Genomic DNA, 19,489 nt, shown 5'->3' on the forward strand with positions numbered 1-19,489 from the left:
AAATTATGCATTTTCTTTTGATAATTTCTGAAATTAATCACTAGGAAGCATTTCATCCAGGTAAAATGATAAGCTTTTGCATGCACTCAATATTTATTACTTTCAAATGAGTGCTTTCCCAGTTTTTATTGTTACTCCATTCTAACTTGTATTTTAATAACAATCCAAAAGTCAGGCTTATTAAGGCTGTTTTAAAAATAAATTTAGACATCATGGAAGTCAATTGAATTAAATAAAATTTGAAAGTGCTTTAAAGGATATACACATAACCTTAGAAACATATAAAATTTGATTTTAAATGTCAAATAATTTGTATATGTAAATTACATATGAAGATACCCTAAACTAACCAAGGATTAAAACTGGCAGATGACTAAAAAGGATTCAGAATATGATGGAAAATACATAAAATGTGTTCATTCAAAATGGTTTGACACAAATTCAGTAATAATACAGCCACAACATGTGTTCCTACATATCCCATGTGTTATGACAATGTCCTTATACTTCACAGTCTTGGGCACAATCCCCTAAAATTAGCAGTGTTCATATCTTCAGTTTTGTAAATTGGAGCAGAGAAAATAAGATAAAGAAACCCTCTATTGCCATTAAAAAAAATCAAACAAAATATCAATTGCCTCAAATCCCTTTCTGGGATAAAGCAGGGTACATACTTATAAGTATTAAACACCAAATAAATAAAATAATTTTGGTTACTAAAAAGCCCAGTAGTTAGTGGTTTTAACATGAGAAACTTTGAATGAAAATTTCAGATTTGCTGAGTACCATCAGATCAAAGGTGTACTACTATGATTTTTCCAGAGTTAACTTTTAATATCACATTAATACCTCTGTGATAAAAATAACTACATGATGGGGGTTGGTTTACAATGCCAGCATAGGAAGATCCTGAATTCACCTTCTCCCATGGACACACCAAATCTACAACTACATATGGATCTGAAAAAGACCTGAAAACTAGCTAAACAGCACCTCCACAACAAAGGATAAAAGGAACAAATCAAGATGGGTAGGAGAGTCAGAAGCGCAGTCTCACCAAAAACCTCACCTCTGGCACAGCAACTCACAAGCACAAGGGATCTCACAAATATGGAACTTCTCCCTGAGGAGCTAGGGGTTCGTGCCCCACATCAGGTACCCCACCCAACCCTTACAACCTGCACTGGAGAGATGAGTGCCCAACACTTTTGGCTTTGAAAACCAACAAAAGGATGTGGGGACAGAAAAGTTTGCTCTTAAAGGGCTCACGTGCAGACTCATTCACCTCAGGACCCAGTGCAAAACCAAGTTTGAAAAGCTCCTAGACCATACATGAAGGAGATTCATTAGCTAAGATTAAAGGGTCTACAGAGGTCTTTGGGACTTTCTCCTGGGACAGAGGTGCTGGTGAGCACCATTTTTGTGCTCTCACTTTACACTGCTAGAGTTAAAGGACTTGACTTGCCTCCACACTCTCCTCTGGTTCCCCTGAAGCCAGGGGGCCTTACCCCACCCTCACGTGTCCCTGTAGTTCTGCTGCAGCCCGTTATCTCACACTGCTCCCATGTGTTCCTGTGGCCTTGAGGCAGGAGATAGATGGGCCCCAGGCTGAGCAGCTGGAGTTTGTCCTCTATGGACAGATACTCCAAGATGAAGACAATAACAGGAGGGAGGAGAAGCTGAGCCCTGCCCCAATAAGAAATAAAGAGACCACATATTCTTCATTCTTGAAGTCAAGGAGATCTTCCTGACTATACATGCACAGAAAGGCTCCTTGGAGGTCAAAAGGGAGGGGGTGTCACTCCATAGTAAGTGATGTCAACCTACACATAGGCCTCTTTGCTAGAATCCATCTTGGCTAAGAGATGCGTGCGCACACATGGGAGGATCTTGAGATAAACCAAATACGGATTCAGAGCCAGGCAAAACAAGATGATTGGCCAGAAGAAATGCCCCATATAAGTGATTCAAAGTACCAAGAGGGTGCGACTCTCTCTGAGTCTGCCTGAGTCTATTCACATGTACCTTTCTGCCTCCTAATAAACATTTTACTTGTTTCACTACTTTCTGTTTCTTTGTGGGAATTCAAGGCCAGGGGCTTTGTCACTGGCCACTGTCCCTCATGGTCCAGTCGCTAGGATTCAGCACTCTCACTGCCACGGCCTGACTTCAATCTCTGGTTGGGCAACTGAAATTCTGCTTCAAGCCGCTGCAGGCTGAGGCCACCCAAGATCAGCCTCACTGTGACCATCATGTGCTTCTGCAGCACCACGGCAGCCAGCAGTCCCAACCCAGACTCTCCTGTGGCCCACTGAAGCCAGCAGGCACATGCATTCCACGTATGAGACAGCCTTTGAGCACCTGGTTATGGTGTCTAGGGAGGCTTGCATTTCTGGGCCTTATGGCTCTGAAATAATTGAGGAGATAGTTCATGGTATGGAACCACCTCTAAGACACTGACAGCATACTGAAACACACCCCCAGACTTCCTGTGAAAAAGCCCTATTTACTTGTCCCAGAGCTTAAGCCTGAGGGGAAGGCTGCAAGTTTACCACACATCTAGAAGCTATGGAGGAGCTCTGGGGGAATATAGACTGGGGGATGCCACCTTTGCACTATCCCTTGGCCTCATGACAGATCACCTGTACCTCCCAGAGAGGAGTTTATACACTCATTTGGAGCCCTGTCTTTTGCAACTGTCACCAAGGGGACACCTCCAAATCACCTGGTCTTGAGGCCAGTAGGGAGTTACAACCATGGTCACACAATACTATATATATATATGTGTTCTTTAAAAGCTGCTACCTGAGGGTCTTCATTCCAAACAGCCTGAAACTAGGTGTGGAATTAGATCCCTCCCTTTGGAACACTGATAGGTCTTGGCACGACCTCTGGGACTTATCAAGAAAAAAGTTAAACTGCTTAGATAATTACAAATGTTCCAGAGACAACAAACACTTAGGGCAGGGTTGAAAAATCAGGTTCATCTCCTACACAGGGCCACTCCTTCAAGACTGGGAGAGGTAACTGTATTGCCTAATATGTAGAAACAAACACAGAGAGATAAGCAAAATGAGAAAACAGAGGAATATGTCCCAACAAAAGAAAATATAAAAATCCAGGAAAAAAACCTTGCTGAAATGGAGGTAATTTACCTGCTAAAGAGTTTAAAGTAATGGACATAGAGATGCTTACTGACCTCTTGGAAGAAAAGATGAACACAATGAGAACTTCCACAAAGAGACAGAAAATAAAAGTAAGTACCAAAAATAAATCACGGAGCTGAAGAATACTGTAACTGAAAAGAAAAGTACACTAGAGGGTTTCAATAGCAGACTAGATGAAGCAGAAGGGATCAGCAACCTGGAAGACAGGACAGTGGAATTCGTCCTAACAGATCAGAAGGAAAAAAAAAAAAAAAGATTACTTAAGAGACCTATGGTGAAACATCAAGAGGAATAACATTCTCATTGTAGGGGCCCCAGAAGGAGAATAGAGAGAAAAAGGGGAAGAAAATTTATTTGAAGAAATAATGGCTAAAAACATCCCTAATTGGGGGAAAGAAACAGACATTGAAGTCTAGAAAGCACAGAGAATTCCAAATAAGACGAACCCAAAGAGATCCAAAACAAGCACATTATAATTAAAATGTCAAAAGTTAAAGACAAGGAGAGAATCATAAAAGAAGCAAGAGAAAAACAACTTGTTACATATAAAGGAAGTCCCATAGATTAACAGCTGATCATTCAGCAAAAAATTTAAAGTCCAGAAGGGAATGGCACAATATATTCAAAGTGTTAAAAAGAAAAAACTTTCAACCAAAAATATTCTACTGGCAAGGTTATCACTCAGAACCGAAGGAGAGATAAAGAGTTTTCTACAAAAGCAAAAGCTAAAGGAGATCATCAACACAAAATCTGCCTTACAAGAAATGTTAAAGGGACTTCTTCAAGACGAAAAAAAAAGGTATTAAATAGTAACAAGAAAACATAAAAAAGTCAAAATCTCATGGGTAAAGGCAAATATATAGTAAAGTTAGTGGATTAACCATTTATAAAGCTAGTATAAAGGTTAAAAGACAAAAGTAGTAAAGTTAACTGTAACTATAATAATTAAGGGATACAAAAACAAGATGTAAATATAACATCAAAAACATAAAATGAGGGTGGGAGAAGTAAAAATGTACAGTTTTTAGAATGTGTCCAAACTTAAGTTGCTATCAGCTTATAACAGAGTACTACACACACACACACACACGTAGTTTTTCTATATATGAACCTCATGGAAACCACAAACCAAAAACTTATAGTAGATACACTAAAGATAATGAGAAAGAAATCTATACACAACATGAAAGAAAGTCATCAAACCACAAAGGAAGAGAGCAAGAAAAGAAAGAAAGGAACAGAGAAGAACTATAAAAACAGCCAGAAAACAAGTTGCAAAATGGCAATAAGTACATACTTGTTAATAACTACTTTAAATTTAAATGGACAAAATTTTCCAATCAAAAGCCATAGAGTGGCTGAATGGATTAAAAAGCAGGACACAATTATATGTTGCCTACAAGAGATTCAGTTCAGATGTAAGGACACAAGCAGGGTGAAAGTGAAGGGATGAAAAAAGAAAAGGAAACAAAACAAAAACAAAAGGAAAACTGGTGTAGCTATGCTTATATCAGACAAAACAGACTTTAAAACAAAGACTGTAATAAAAGACAAAGAAGGGCATTACAGAATGATAAAGGAGTCAATACAACAAGAGGTTATAACATTTTAAAATATATATGAAACAACATAGGAGCACCTTAATATAGAAAGCAGATATTACCAGACCTAAGGGGAGAACCTGACAGCAATACAATAATAGTAGGGGACTTTAACACCCTACTTCCATCAGTGGACAGAAAATAAGGAAACACTGGCCTTAAACAGCATATTAGACAAGGTATACTTAATAGACACATATAGAACATACCACCCAAAAGCAGCAGAATACACATTCTTCTCAAGTGCACATGGAACATTCTCCAGGATAGATTACATTTTATGCCACAAAGCAAATCTCAATAAATTTAAGAAGACTGAAATCATATAAAACATCTTTTACAACCACAATGGTACGAAACTAGACCTACAAGAAGAAAACTGGAAAAATCACAAATACGTGGAGATTAAATAACATGCTACTGAACAACCAATGGGTCAATGAAGAAATCCGAGGGGAAATCAATAAATAATATGAACAATGAAAATGGAAATACAACATTCCAAAATCTATGGGACAAAGCAAAAGCCGTTTAAGAGGGAAGTTTATAGCAATACAGGCCTACCTAAAGAAAAAAGACAAATCTCAAACAATCTAACTTTAAACCTAAAGTAAGTAGAAAAAGAAGAATGAAGTCCAAAGGTAGTAGAAGGAAGAAAATAATAAAGATCAGTGTGAAAATAAATAAAACAGAGACTAAAAAAATATTTTAAAAAATCAATGAAAACAAGAGCTAGTTATTTGAAAAGATAAACAAAATGGACAAATCTTTAGCTAGACTAACCAAGAATAAAAGAGAGAGGGCTCAAATAAGTAAAGTCAAAAATGAAAGAGGAGAAACTACAACCGATACCAGAGAAACACAAAGGATCATGAGGGACTACTAAGCACAATTATATGCCAACAAATTGGATAACCTAGAATATAGAAACATACCAACTTCCAAGACTTAATTATAAAGAAATAAAATATCTGAATAGACTAATTATTAGTAAAGAGATTTCAAAAAATCCCAACAAACAAAAGTACAGGATCAGAGTGTCACCCATGGATTCTATCAAACATCCAAAGACTAAATACCTATCCTTCTCAAAATCATCCAAAAACTGAAGAAGAGGGAACATTTCCAAACTCATTTTATGTGGCCAGCATTATCCTGATACCAAAATCAGACAAGGGCACCACAAAAAAGAAAATTATAGGCCAATACCCCTGATGAAAATAGATGTAAAAATCTTCAACAGGGGCTTCCCTGGTGGCGCAGTGGTTGAGAGTCTGCCTGCCGATGCAGGGGACACGGGTTCGTGCCCCGGTCTGGGAGGATCCCACGTGCTGCAGAGCGGCTGGGCCTGTGAGCCACGGCCGCTGGGCCTGCGCGTCCGGAGCCTGTGTTCCGCGGCGGGGGAGGCCATGGCAGTGAGAGGCCCGCGTACCGCAAAAAAAAAAAAAAAAAAAAAAAAAAAAAATCTTCAACAAAATATTAGCAAACTGAATTCAACAATATATAAAAAGAATCATACAACATGATCAAGTGAGACTTATTCAAAGGATGCAAGGCTAGTTCAACATCCACAAATCAATAAACATGATACATACATTTACAAAATGCAGAATAAAAAACGATATGATCATTTCCATAGATGTAGAGAAAGCATTTGACAAAATTCAACTTCTAGTTATGATAAAAACTCTCAACACAGTGGGTATAGAGGGAACATACATTGACATAATAAAGGCCATATATGATAAGTCCACAGGCAATATCATATTCAATGGTGAAAAGCTGAAAGCTTTTCCTTTAAGATTAGGAACTATAGAAGGATGTCAACTCTCACTACTTTTATTCAACATAATATTGGAAGTCCTAGACACAGAAATTAGGCTTAAAAAAAAGAAATAAAAGGAATCCCAATTGAAAAGGAAGAAGAAAAAATGTCACTATTTGCACATGACACGATACTGTATAGAGAAAACAAACTATAGACTCCACCCAAAAAACCTCTTAGAACTAATAAATGAATTCAGTAAAGTTGCAGGATACAAAATCAATATACAGAAATCTGTTGCATTTTTATACACTAATTACAAAATATCAGAAAAGGTAACTAGGAAAACAATCCTATTTACAACTGCATCAAAAAGAGTAAAATACCCAGTAATAAATTTAACCAAGGAGGTGAAAGATGTACATTGAAAACTCTAAGACACTGATGAAAGAAATTTAAGATGACACAAACAAATGGAAAGGTATACCATGCTTATGAATTGGAAAAATGAGTATCATTAAAATGACTGTACTACCCAAGGCAATCTGTGGATTCAATGCAATCCCTATCATTTATCACAGAAGTAGAACTAATAATTCTAAAATTATATGGAACCATGAAAGACCCTGAATAGACAAAAGAATCATGAGAAAAACAAACCAAAAAAAAAGGTCAAAAAAAAAAAAGGTGAGGGTATCAAACTCCCTGATTTCAAACTGAACTATAAAGTTATAGTAATCAATACAGTATGGTATTGGCATAAAAACAGATGCATAAATCAATGGAACAGAGTAGAGGGCCCAGAAATAAACCCACATATATATGAATAAATAATTTATGACAAAGGAGTCAAGAATATACAGTGGGAAAAAGACAGTCTCTTCAATAAATGGTGCTGGGAAAACTGGACAGACACATGCAAAGAAATGAATCTAGACCACTATCTTATTCCACACACAAAAATAACTCAAAATGGATTAAAACTTAAAATAGTCCTGAATCAATAAAACTTTTAGAAGAAAACATAGGCAATAAGCTCCTTGATATCAGTGTTGGCATGGAATTTTTGAATCTGACCCCAAAAGCAAAGGCAACAAAAGCAAAAATAAACAAGTGGGACTACATCAAACAGAAAAGCTTCTGCACAGCAAAGGAAACCATCAGCAAAATGTAGTGGTGACCTACTGAATGGGAGAAAATATTTGCAAATCATATATGATAAGGAGTTAATATCCAAAATATATAAAGAATTCAAAAACTCAATAGCGAAAAAAAATTTGATTAAATAATGGGCAGAGGATCTATGTAGATATTTTTTCCAAAACACATACAGATGGCCCACAGGCACATGAAAAGATGTTCAACACCACTAATCATCAGAGAAATGCAAATCAAAACCGCAATGAAATATCACCTCCCACCTGCTATAATGGCTATCATCAAAAAGACAAGAAATAACAAGTTTCGTAGAGGATGTGGAGAGAAGAGAAACTCTGTACACTATTGGTGGGAAAGTATATTGGTGCAGCCACTATGGAAAATAGTACAAAGGTACTTCGAAGTTTAAGAGCAGAACTACCATATGATCCAGCTATTCTACTTCTGGGTATTTATCCAAAGAAAATGAAAACACTAATTCAAAAAGATATATCCACTGCTATGTTCATTGCAGCATTATTTACAATAGCCAAGATACGGATATAACCTAAATTTCCATTGGTGGAGGACCGGATAAAGAAGACATGCTATATATACACAGTGGACTACAACTCAGCCGCAAAAAAGGAAACTTTGGCATTTGCAAAAACATGGAGGGACCTCAAAGGTATTATGCTAAGTGAAATAAGTCAGAGAAAGACAAATACCATATGATTTTACTTATACGTGGAATATACAAAACAAAACAAACAAACAAAGAAAATGAAACCAAACTCAGATATAGAGAACAGATTCATGGTTATCAGAGGGAAGGGGGTTGGAGGTTGGGTGAAATGGGTGAAGGGGGACAATTGTATGGTGACAGATGGTACTAGACTTATTGCAGTAACACTTCACAGTGTATACAAAGATTAAATTACTATGTTGTACACCTGAAACTAATATTTTATGGTACTTCAACTAAAAAAAATTTATGTGATAACATTTGAAATAATTATTAGAATGACTTACTTTCTTCTTTCTTGCTAATAATCGCAGGCAGAGTATAAATCTAAAAAACAAAGGAAGTCAGTCAGTTACTTGCAATTAATGACCCAGCACAGAAGATTACCAGGGTGATATTGGTACTGTCATACACAAAGGGAGTGTCTTGATTTCAAGGTCTTACAACTACTGTGTCCACAATGCCATCTCCCCAGCCTGACTTCCAATCTTGCCTCCCACTCCTTTCCATCCCTGGCTGTCCTGCCCTGGGCAAAGTTTTACCTCTTTCCCTCTGATCTAAGCATCTCATTCTATTCTCCAAAATGATGCATAATTTCCCTTCTTCAGGAAGTATCTCATGATGGATTTCACCTGATTGTTCCTTCCTTAAATTATCTGCTTAGTGTTTTTTTCTCAGTGTGTACAATCCTAACTTGTACTTGTTGAGCTATCACACTGTCTTCTAAATTTCTTCTAGGTCAGGGCTTGCCCCTCAACTGTTAGTGGTAAAGAACCAAGTTCCTTTGTTTTAAATTTTTGATCTGTCGCTGACTGACATTTTTATAAATTACAATAAAATTTAAAGGCAATACACATAATAAAGAATAGATGCAGAGTCCAAATTTTTTATTATTAAATTCAACAGATGTAAAATGACTTCTCATTGCTATAAAATTTTCCAGATGCTTAATCATAATCTCTGCACTCATCTTATTGTAGCCTGGTAACGGTTTGTAGGATGGACTCAGTCTGGGGACCGCACTTTGTGTAGCTCTGTTGTTGCATAGGTACTTTTCAGAAGAATGGTCACAGGTTCTCTGCCATTTAAAAGACAGTTTTCAAGGGACAGGCTGGTGCATCCTATTTGCTCTGTGTGCTCATCCCTCTAATCATTTATTGCAGTGTTCTTCACAAAAGTCATCAATTATTTATTCCCTTTTTTATATAAGTCTCCCTGATAATTTTAAGTAAATTATGTCAACATCAAAATAACTATTATAAAAGTGGGGATCTGGATAGAGGGAAAATGTCAAGCCACAAACAGTTTTAGCGAAGGAGACTTATAAACAATGGTCTAGGACCAGGATTAGTTCTTTCCCTGAAACTTGTTCATCATGCTGATCATAAAGCCTAGCACAGGCCTTGCAGAGTGGGCACTCAAGAATTATTAACTATATAAAATAATCTAATCAATGTAGCCAAATTAATGATTATAAGTAATTTTTTAAAAGTAATTTTAGGGTTTTTTTTTTTTTTGCTTTATAACAAATTTAATCAGTTATACATATACATATGTTTCCATATCCCCTCCCTTTTGCGTCTCCCTCCCACCCTCCCTATCCCACCCCTCCAGGCGGTCACAAAGCACCGAGCTGATCTCCATGTGCTATGCGGCTGCTTCCCACTAGCTATCTACCTTACGTTTGGTAGTGTATATATGTCCATGCCGCTCTTTCACTTTGTCACAGCTTACCCTTCCCCCTCCCCATATCCTCAAGTCCATTCTCTAGTAGGTCTGTGTCTTTATTCCTGTCTTACCCCTATGTTCTTCATGACATTTTTTTTTCTTAAATTCCATATATATGTGTTAGCATACAGTATTTGTCTTTCTCTTTCTGACTTACTTGACTCTGTATGACAGACTCTAGGTCTATCCACCTCATTACAAATAGCTCAATTTCATTTCTTTTTATGGCTCAGTAATATTCCATTGTATATATGTGCCACATCTTCATTATCCATTCATCCGATGATGGACACTTAGGTTGTTTCCATCTCCGGGCTATTGTAAATAGGGCTGCTATGAACATTTTGGTACATGTCTCTTTTTGAATTATGGTTTTCTCAGGGTATATGCCCAGTAGTGGGATTGCTGGGTCATATGGTAGTTCTATTTGTAGTTTTTTAAGGAACCTCCATACTGTTCTCCATAGTGGCTGTACCAGTTCACATTCCCACCAGCAGTGCAAGAGTGTTCCCTTTTCTCCCCACCCTCTCCAGCATTTATTGTTTGTAGGTTTTTTGATAATGGCCATTCTGACTGGTGTGAGATGATATCTCATTGTAGTTTCAATTTGCATTTCTCTAATGATTAATGGTGTTGAGCATTCTTTCATGCGTTTGTTGGCAGTCTGTATATCTTCCTTGGAGAAATGTCTATTTAGGTCTTCTGCCCATTTTTGGATTGGATTGTTTGTTTTTTTGCTATTGAGCTGCATGAGCTGCTTGTAAATTTTGGAGATTAATCCCTTGTCAGTTGCTTCATTTGCAAATATTTTCTCCCATTCTGAGGGTTGTCTGTTGGTCTTGTTTATGGTTTCCTTTGCTGTGCAAAAGCTCTGACATTTCATTAGGTCCCATTTGTTTATTTTTCTTTTTATTTCCATTTCTCTAGGAGGTGGGTCAAAAAGGATCTTGCTGTGATTTATGTCATAGAGTGTTCTGCCTTTGCTGTTATGTTTTCTTTGACTTTCTGTCTTGCCTTCTCCCCCTGTGCTCTTCTTTAGGCCCAAACTTTATCACTTCTGTCTCTGTTTTATCCTACTTTAATCATATGAAGAAGTTACCCCTCTTCTCACTTGTTAAAAGGAGCAAATTAAAGTCTCTTGTACTTGTTTTATATCCCCAACCTCTCCCAACCTCCCAAACAAAAAGAAAAAAAAAAAAAGAAAGAGCAATTGTATAAAGCTCCCTGATCGCAGAAACAGTGAATAAGGTTTTATTCAGCTTTACATCCCCAGAAGCTCTTATTACAGTGACTTGCAAGGGGTAACTTACGTTTAATTAGCTCTTGGATTACATTTGAAGGCCTCGGTTTGGCCAGATAACAAAGTTCACAATAAACATCACAGTATAGATTATAATCTGGTCTCTATAAATCTACTCTTTTCTTAGTTATAATGATCATTTGCATGTAATGCTTTAAATGTTTAAATGTTTTAAATTAGTCCTGGAAGTCCCCTGGGGAAATGAATTCAGAAGTTGGTGTTATGTGCCAGTGATGCAACACTAGGAAAACAGTAAGAGTCTCTACTCCTCTGATTTGCTATTTTAATATTTTCAAATACACTATAGGCATATAAAACTTTTTTCAGATGTACTTTCCAATTATTAGAACAATAAAATCTAAATTACAGAAAATGTCATATTCCTACCGGTTCCTTCCCATCCATGGCTTCAAGCCAGAGTTTCCGATTAGCTTCTGAAAAGGCTTGCAATGTGATGATTCCGTGCCTATTAAAAAATATTTTATATATTCAATTTACTACTTTTATGCCTTTACACATTTATTATTTTTTAAAAATTCTTAGCTAACTTTAAAAGTAAAATTTGAAGAAAAAGCAGGAAAGAGAAAAAAGAAATGAAAAGAGAAGATAGGAAAGAGAAAAAAAAGAAGGAATTTAAAAAATGAAATCAATAAGTGTTTTAGGTATAAGACTATCTGAAGGAGCTTAGGCTCATACTATTTCCCCTGAAATGACCAAAAAGGATGAAAAGCTACATTCACAGAAGTTCAAAAGCACCGAAACATTCCACAGTATGAGAATGATTAAGATTATGACCCAACGTGGTACAACTAGTCACTAAAAATAATTACAATGAGTATATAGCAATATGGAAAGCCTTATACTCTAACTAGTCAATTATTAAGAAGACACTAAAACCAAAGAGTTTACATAACAATGATCACAATATTACAATTAATATGTATAAAAACAACTCTCTCCCATGCACCCATTCTGAGATAGCTACTTGAGGATGTGCTTCAAGAAAAAAGCAAGCAAAGGGAGGAAGGAAACCAAATATAAGAGAGAGAAAAATAGAAAATTCAGAAAAAAGTGAAATTAATCTAATTAATTGTGCAGGCTGTCAATAAGATAAACAGAAAAGTAGAGGGTTCTGTGAAAAGGTACATGAAGAAGGAAATTTCATTTAAATATTGCATTGTTAAAAGCCTGGAGTGAGTTAAAACTGTGATAAAGGCATATATCTCTATGTAAACAGGAAAACAGCTCATTAGACTGATAGGAAAAGGGAAAATGTATTATAAAGATCAAGGTAATTTTATCTTGGAGAATTTAAGGCAGTGTAAAACACAAATAATAACAATCATCAATACTTGTTGGCTGTTTATTATGTGCCAAGCACTGTGTTATAAGTATGTCTCCTTTATTATCTCATTTATTCCTCACAACAACCCTTTGATGTGGGTACTGATTATCCTTGTTTTACAGATGAAACAACTAAAGCACAGAGTTTAACAGTGTGCTCCAAGGATATATCTAGAAAGTGTCGAAAAAAAGAAAAGAGAAATCACTAACATGTTGGTATTTATCTACATAGAAAAACCAGAAGTTCCTGCCACAAAACTATTAAAACCAAGAGTTCAACAACTGTACTGGATATAGATTGATATATAAAAAAAATTAATAGCCTTTCTCTATGGCAATCTTAACCATAAAACAAAAAAAGTTTCTACTAAAGAATTTTATTCAAATTTAAATAAAAAGAATATACCCAAAAACAAATCTGAAAAAAATATATATGTAAAAGATATGTAAAATTCTTGGGAGAGTTCAACTCACCATTGATTAATTTATTGAAATTTAATAACTTTAATGGAACTCCAGTCAAAAATCCCAAAGGATGTTTTGGAGAGAAAGGGAAACTTAATAAGCAGATCTATAAAGCATAAGAACACAGGGCCAAAATAGTTAACACTATTTTAAAGAAGCATAAGAACAAGGCCATGCCCTACTAAATAGTTAACAAGCTATCGTACATAAGCTATAGTATATAACAGTGTATATAGTATGTCAGGGTATATATACAGTGTACACACACACACACACACACACACACACACACACACACAGCTAGAGATATTCAGAAAAGCATGGTGGTAATGCAGGGGAAGAAAAATAGATTATGGAATGCAACAGAGATCAAGAAACATACTCCTCCTTATTTTGTTTCTATTCTACTTGCATTGAAACAATAAAGGAACAGAGTTAAATAATTCCACTAGATGATAAGCCTGAATGCACAACCTTTATGTCTCTCCCAATATTCTGTGGCTAAGAATGCCCAGAACAGTGTTGTGTACATGGTAGGCACTGATTTTCACTGGCTAAAGGAAGCTTATGGAATTTGCAGTTGTGTCTTATTATTCCTTGCGAACAAGGCCACTAGATTTCAAAACCATACAAAAAGGCTGACCCAGGAGCCATGAACAATGCTGTCAGGTTTCTTCATTTTGATGGGGACCTCAGTCCACAATATGCACTTTCCCCTAAGGCAGTCATCTTTATTGATTTTCCAGATTCTTCTCTGAGTGATGTTACCCTTTGGTAGCACTCTGTGTCTGATTTATTTTTTTGAAAGCATCATGCAATACTTATTTGTTGAATAAACAAGTGAAAGAATGAAATAAACATATACATTGTCTTTAAAAAAGAGACTGAAAAACAAGCACTTTATGCTGTTTCATATTTACATCTATACATAGAAAGAAACAAATAGATTATTAAAAAATGTAAAGTGAAAAGTTCAAACCTTTCGACCACTTCTATGTCAAAGCAGAATCGTTTATCAATTGAATCTGTCTTTCGTCGGATACAGGATTTTAATTTAAACATTTCTGGTGAGCTAGTAACAAGGCCATTCTGAAACAAGAAGTGGAGCACATTACTGACATGATGACAAGGTGAACTGAAATATATTAAATACACCACCTAAAGTTTCCATATTAAAATGACAACTTAGAGTACAGTTTATGTATAAAGATCGTAATCACACCCTGCTTCTATAAATACAAAGACTTCTGCCTAATGTTAACTGCCCAACTGTAATACACCAAACCACTTATTAATAAATTAATCACATATACATGTTTTATTCAAAGAATTCTGTGACATGCCTGTCTAGTACCCTTCAACATATTTACTTATAATGTTAAATTATACTATAATATGTGTGTGTGTGTTTGTATTGGAGCCGTAGAGTATTAAATGATAGCTGGCTCAAAACCTCAAGAGAGCTACCAAAATAATAAAGTTCTAGTAGATACTTGCTATAATGCTATTACTATCATGCATACCACGTGATTCCCCTGCTGGTAACCAACTAATAGTCTGCTGCTAAAACTAAACTAAACCTCTTTTGACAGGATCCAACATAGGCTCAATTCACAATTCTCTTCTATACCTGAAATGCCAGTCAATTTTAAGGGGAATATTTACCTAATGCCTGGTTAATTCTATTGTCTCTGGTTGCAAATCTCTCTTATTAATAGAACTCTGGCTTGATCTATTTATTATTAGCTCACGGACTGTCACATAAACTGACTTTTGGGCAATATCTTTTCTTATGAAACTTTTAGAGTAGAAACTAGGCATGATTATAGCATTTAATAACTTCTTGTGAGGGTAGCAATCTAAGGTTTCTTTTTCTCTGGTATGTTCTCCTTTATTTTATGTCTCTTACTTTGAATTATTAGACTCTAATGAATGCCCAAGCACAATAAGTTTCAGTTGATGTATTTGAGTATGTGTCTAAGTTAGATCAACGTTTACCTCTGCCATGATCTACACCACAAATTAGCTGAGTAAGTCACTTACTTTCTATTGTCTTTATTTTTTAATCAGGTAAAATGAGGCTAGCCTAAATAATCTTTAGGATAACTCCCAGCTCTAGGATTCTTAGATGACGGTTCAATTACTTAATTCACAGGTCCAATTGTTTGCCATATTCATATCTTAACTCACAAAAAGAGTGTACCCTACATGCAATAAAGGCGTTGTATTCTGTAGCACTTCTGCATATAAGGTACACTTTGTTCTGTACTGTTCACTACCCATGCGAGACATTCAGTGACTGATTTACTTTAGGGGTAAATAAGCACTGATTGATTTCTTCTGAGAAACTTTGTTGGCCAGCATTTCAGTAAGTAGTACACAGTGCAGAAAAGGAAGTGGCATGCGGGGGCAAACCCGGGCTCCGACAAGAGACCACCTGGAAGAAAGATGCAGACGCCATGAGCCTGGACCAGCCACTGACAGTCTCTATGGGCTGCTGGCCAACCAACAACGCAAACAACTCTGCTGCCAGGGATAGGAGATGACACCTACCAAGGTGTCCCTACATTTAATATAACTGCTTATAAACATTCCATGGCCAAAATAAAAGAAAAATCCTGGGCAATCTTTTTAAGTCTTCAAGGTCACTAAAGCGAGAGAAAAATTTTTGACTTTTCAATTTTTAAAAATTGTGAACACGTTTATTAGAAAAATAAGCACACATGATTTTTGTTTGTTTTGCTTCCATTACTTAAATAACAAGTTCAATTAAAAAACAACAACTCACCATTTTCCCACTGGATTTCATTTCTGAAACACTCATTGTAAATGTTTTACTTCCTTTATCATATGTACAATAATGTTTAATCCATGTAAAACCAAGTGGTCCTAGTGTAAGGAAACAAATATTACAGATTGTTAATAAATGATCTGTATCTAAGTTTGTACAGTTTTCGATGCTATGAAACACAACGGAGTATTTCCATAGACCATGCAAGTTGGGAATGTTTACTGTGAGTGAGAAAGGCTAGTCTGGAGCAAGAGTGGTGTAGGGTAGTATCTTGCAGCCAAACAACTTGGCTTTATTTACAGTACTGACACTCACTCTGTAAACTCAAGAGTTACTTTAGATCTGAACTTCAGTTATCTCATCTGTAAAAGCGGTATACTTGCATCCTGTAGAGGTAGGAAGAATGAGAAATGACAGTCTGAGGTACTATAACAGGTCTCCTTACTTCTATCTTTGTCCTCTATTTTTGAAACTGCCAGAAATACCCTGCTAAAAATTTAGCCAGGTCATTTCACCCCTTTGTTCAAAACCCTCCAGTCGTTTCCCACATTACCCCAGACAAAAACCAAAGGCCCCACATGATCTGGCTCCTCAGGATTGATCTCACTGCCTTTTGCTTCATATACTCTACTCCAGCTACACTGGCCCCCTTGCTGATCTCGGTACTCAGTGAATGCATTTCTGCCCCAGGGCATTTGCACTTAACTGGACTACTTTTCCTTCAGATAGCTGCATGACAATGTCACTTCTTTCAGGTCTTTTCCTAAATGTCACCTTTATAAAATGGCCTTTTCTGTAGAGATAGCTAACGTCACAACACCCTCACCTTGATATTTCTTATCTCTCTTTCTTGTTTTAACTTTATTTCTTCACTTTACACTGATATGACTAACATTTTACTAATTCACCCAATTTATTGTCTGTCTCCATCATTAAGGCTCTATGAGAACAGGAACAAGTAATGTTCTGCTGACTAGTATATTCTTAATCCTTAGAACAGGGCCAGACATACAGTTGCTCCTCAATAAAGATTTGTTAAGTGAATGAAGGAATGAATCACTCATCTTTCTCTAAGACATTACTGACCATAGAGTTATTTCCTCTTAACACTAATCTGAAAAAAAGTGGATTCAAATTACTCTTTAAAATGAAAATAATTTCTACCATTTATATTAAAAGCTGTATATGTAAACTGCTCATTTTCTTTTTCCCCATAAACACAATCTTGCTGTTGTGTGCAACCCTTTCCCACAGTGTGCCACTTAATCATCCAGTAGTCTTAAAAACTGTTTAATGCTGCTTCACCAGGGCACAGGGATGCACCATAAGTTCAATTGTTTCATGACCCAGGTAGAAAACCTTCAGCTTTTCCCCAGGGAAGCCAATTATCCTGCACCCAAATGCCGTAGAGGGCTGAGTGGGTTGAAAATGGAGTCTGTTTCCTATAGCTTCTTCATGTAGGGTCCCATTTGGCTTAACACCTGGATCTCTCTAGCAACAATTATGTACAATGTTATTGCTGGCTTGGTTTTACAACCATATATCCAAAAGCAAGAAATTGAATTGTAAAAATGCACCACTTGAGAAAAGTGTTTCATGAGCCATTTGAATTTTTTTCTATAATAATAGTGCCCTTGGTGTCATGTTTAGCTTTAATACTTAAACCACTCCAGATTTTAAAATTATGGGGTGCAGCTATATACTTGATAATCACAAAGGATTACTGCAATTAACTTCAATTCTGTTTTGGGACCATTTCACACTATAATACTTAACAATACTTGTTGATAACTCTGTTATGTGTGGTGTAAAACACTTACAGGCTTAGAGCTGATTAGTGAAAAGTGGCTGGATAGAAATCCTTATAGTGACTTTACTACTTAGGAAGCGATTTATGAAGCAATATTAACTGTAATTTTTAAATAAAGCTGCTGCAACACTCTGATGACATTTTAGACCCAAGGAGTTTTTTCCTGCCTCCATCTTAAGTTCAGAACCTCATGCATTTAATCTTCAAGTGTGCTGCACATACATGCTGCTTTCTTTAAAGTTGCCTGGCACCAGGCCAGGGCAGACGTTCTTAGGCAAGCAATTCTGAAGTCCCTAAAAAAAGGGACTGGGTAAATAGAATTTATTATAGCTCTAAAGTTGCAAAACAAAACATGTTTAATTATCTTACCCAGTGATCATCTGAGGTTGCTGAGATGATGTCTGTGGAATGGGAGGGAATTAACATTCACTGAATACCTACTAAGTGCCAAAATTTTATCTAGGAACTTTTAAAGTCAGACATTATAAAGTACATTTTACATAAAAGAAAATAAAACTTAAGAGCTGCAGATGGTGCTACTTTCTTCATCAATAGGGCATGTGATTGGAGTTGTTCTTTTCAGAGGAATGATATTTTTCAGGAGTTGTCTTAAGAATTAAATGAGACAAATATAAATTACACAGAACAGTAAGGGCTCCTAGAAGCACAGTGGTATTATTATGCACCACTACTGATAACAGAGACATTTTACATACACTATCTCTAATCCCTGCAATATTATTATGAGACAGATATAAATACCCCTCTTTTATAAATGAGGAGACTGAGCTCAGAAAGTTGCCTACCCAGAATCACCCAGTTAACAGGTAGCATAAAATTCCAACATAGTTCTGTCTGACTCTGGACCCCATGCTCTTCCTGGTTAAACTGGAGTCTACTAGAACGTAATTTAATGTTTGCCTAGAGGTGGGTAACATACAAACCACATATCCAGATAAAGTGGAATGCTATGTCTAAACAGCAATAATCTGCTACTACCCCATTACATCCATCTCCATTTATCACTCAATTTACAGCTCTGATATTTACTACTGATCACTGGTTGCTAGTTGTGTGAGTTAATCTTGTGCCTTCCATTACAGAATAAACACCCTGAAGCCATATTCTTCATCTCATTTTCTGTTCCCCACAGGACTTATTCAGTGATAGCAAGAGTACAATCAATATGTCTTAGTGAACTGGTCAGATTTCCTTAATATAAATGCTTTCAAAGATTCCAAGTAGAAAGGGGCTTTGAATACTTGTCCCTTATAGAAAAATAATTGCAACAGCATATAAATCCATTCATTTTTTTCTTTTTAAATCCCTAGGCAAGGGGAAGAGGGGTGGATGGTAAGTGGGAATTAAAGGAGGGAGGGATTATATTGGGGCATAAGAACACTTTTGATGGTGATGAATATATTCACTATGTTGATTGTGGTGATGGCCTCACAGGTGCATACATATGGCAAAAGTGATCAAATTGTACTTTTTAAATATGTGAAATTTGATGCATGCCAAGTGTACCTCACTAAAGCTATAAAAATAACACAGGCAGAGATAGAGAAAAATGGAGATGGAAGCTGTCGTGGGAGCAGGAAGACAACATCATAAGAGAGGATGCTAAAAATAGAGG

General features: G+C 36.3%; 1 protein-coding gene across 3 annotated transcripts in view; it reads right to left on the reverse strand.

Annotated features, from left to right (window-relative positions):
- The window catches only part of ARHGAP42 (Rho GTPase activating protein 42), a gene marked incomplete at its 3' end in the record, with an annotated part of 300,025 nt that overhangs the window by 37,719 nt on the left and 242,817 nt on the right, over positions 1-19,489 (reverse strand). For all 3 annotated transcript variants that reach the window (XM_081238752.1, XM_081238751.1, XM_081238753.1), the window contains 4 exons: positions 16,041-16,141; positions 14,232-14,341; positions 11,831-11,909; positions 8,703-8,742 (listed from right to left, as the gene is read on the reverse strand). In XM_081238752.1, coding sequence (XP_081094878.1) covers positions 8,703-8,742; positions 11,831-11,909; positions 14,232-14,341; positions 16,041-16,141 — 330 coding nt within the window. The remainder of the gene's footprint in view (positions 1-8,702; positions 8,743-11,830; positions 11,910-14,231; positions 14,342-16,040; positions 16,142-19,489) is intronic.

Source organism: Mesoplodon bidens, assembly GCF_964165515.1.
Source record: "Mesoplodon bidens genome assembly, chromosome: 7".
In the NCBI taxonomy this organism is placed as follows: domain Eukaryota; kingdom Metazoa; phylum Chordata; class Mammalia; order Artiodactyla; family Ziphiidae; genus Mesoplodon; species Mesoplodon bidens.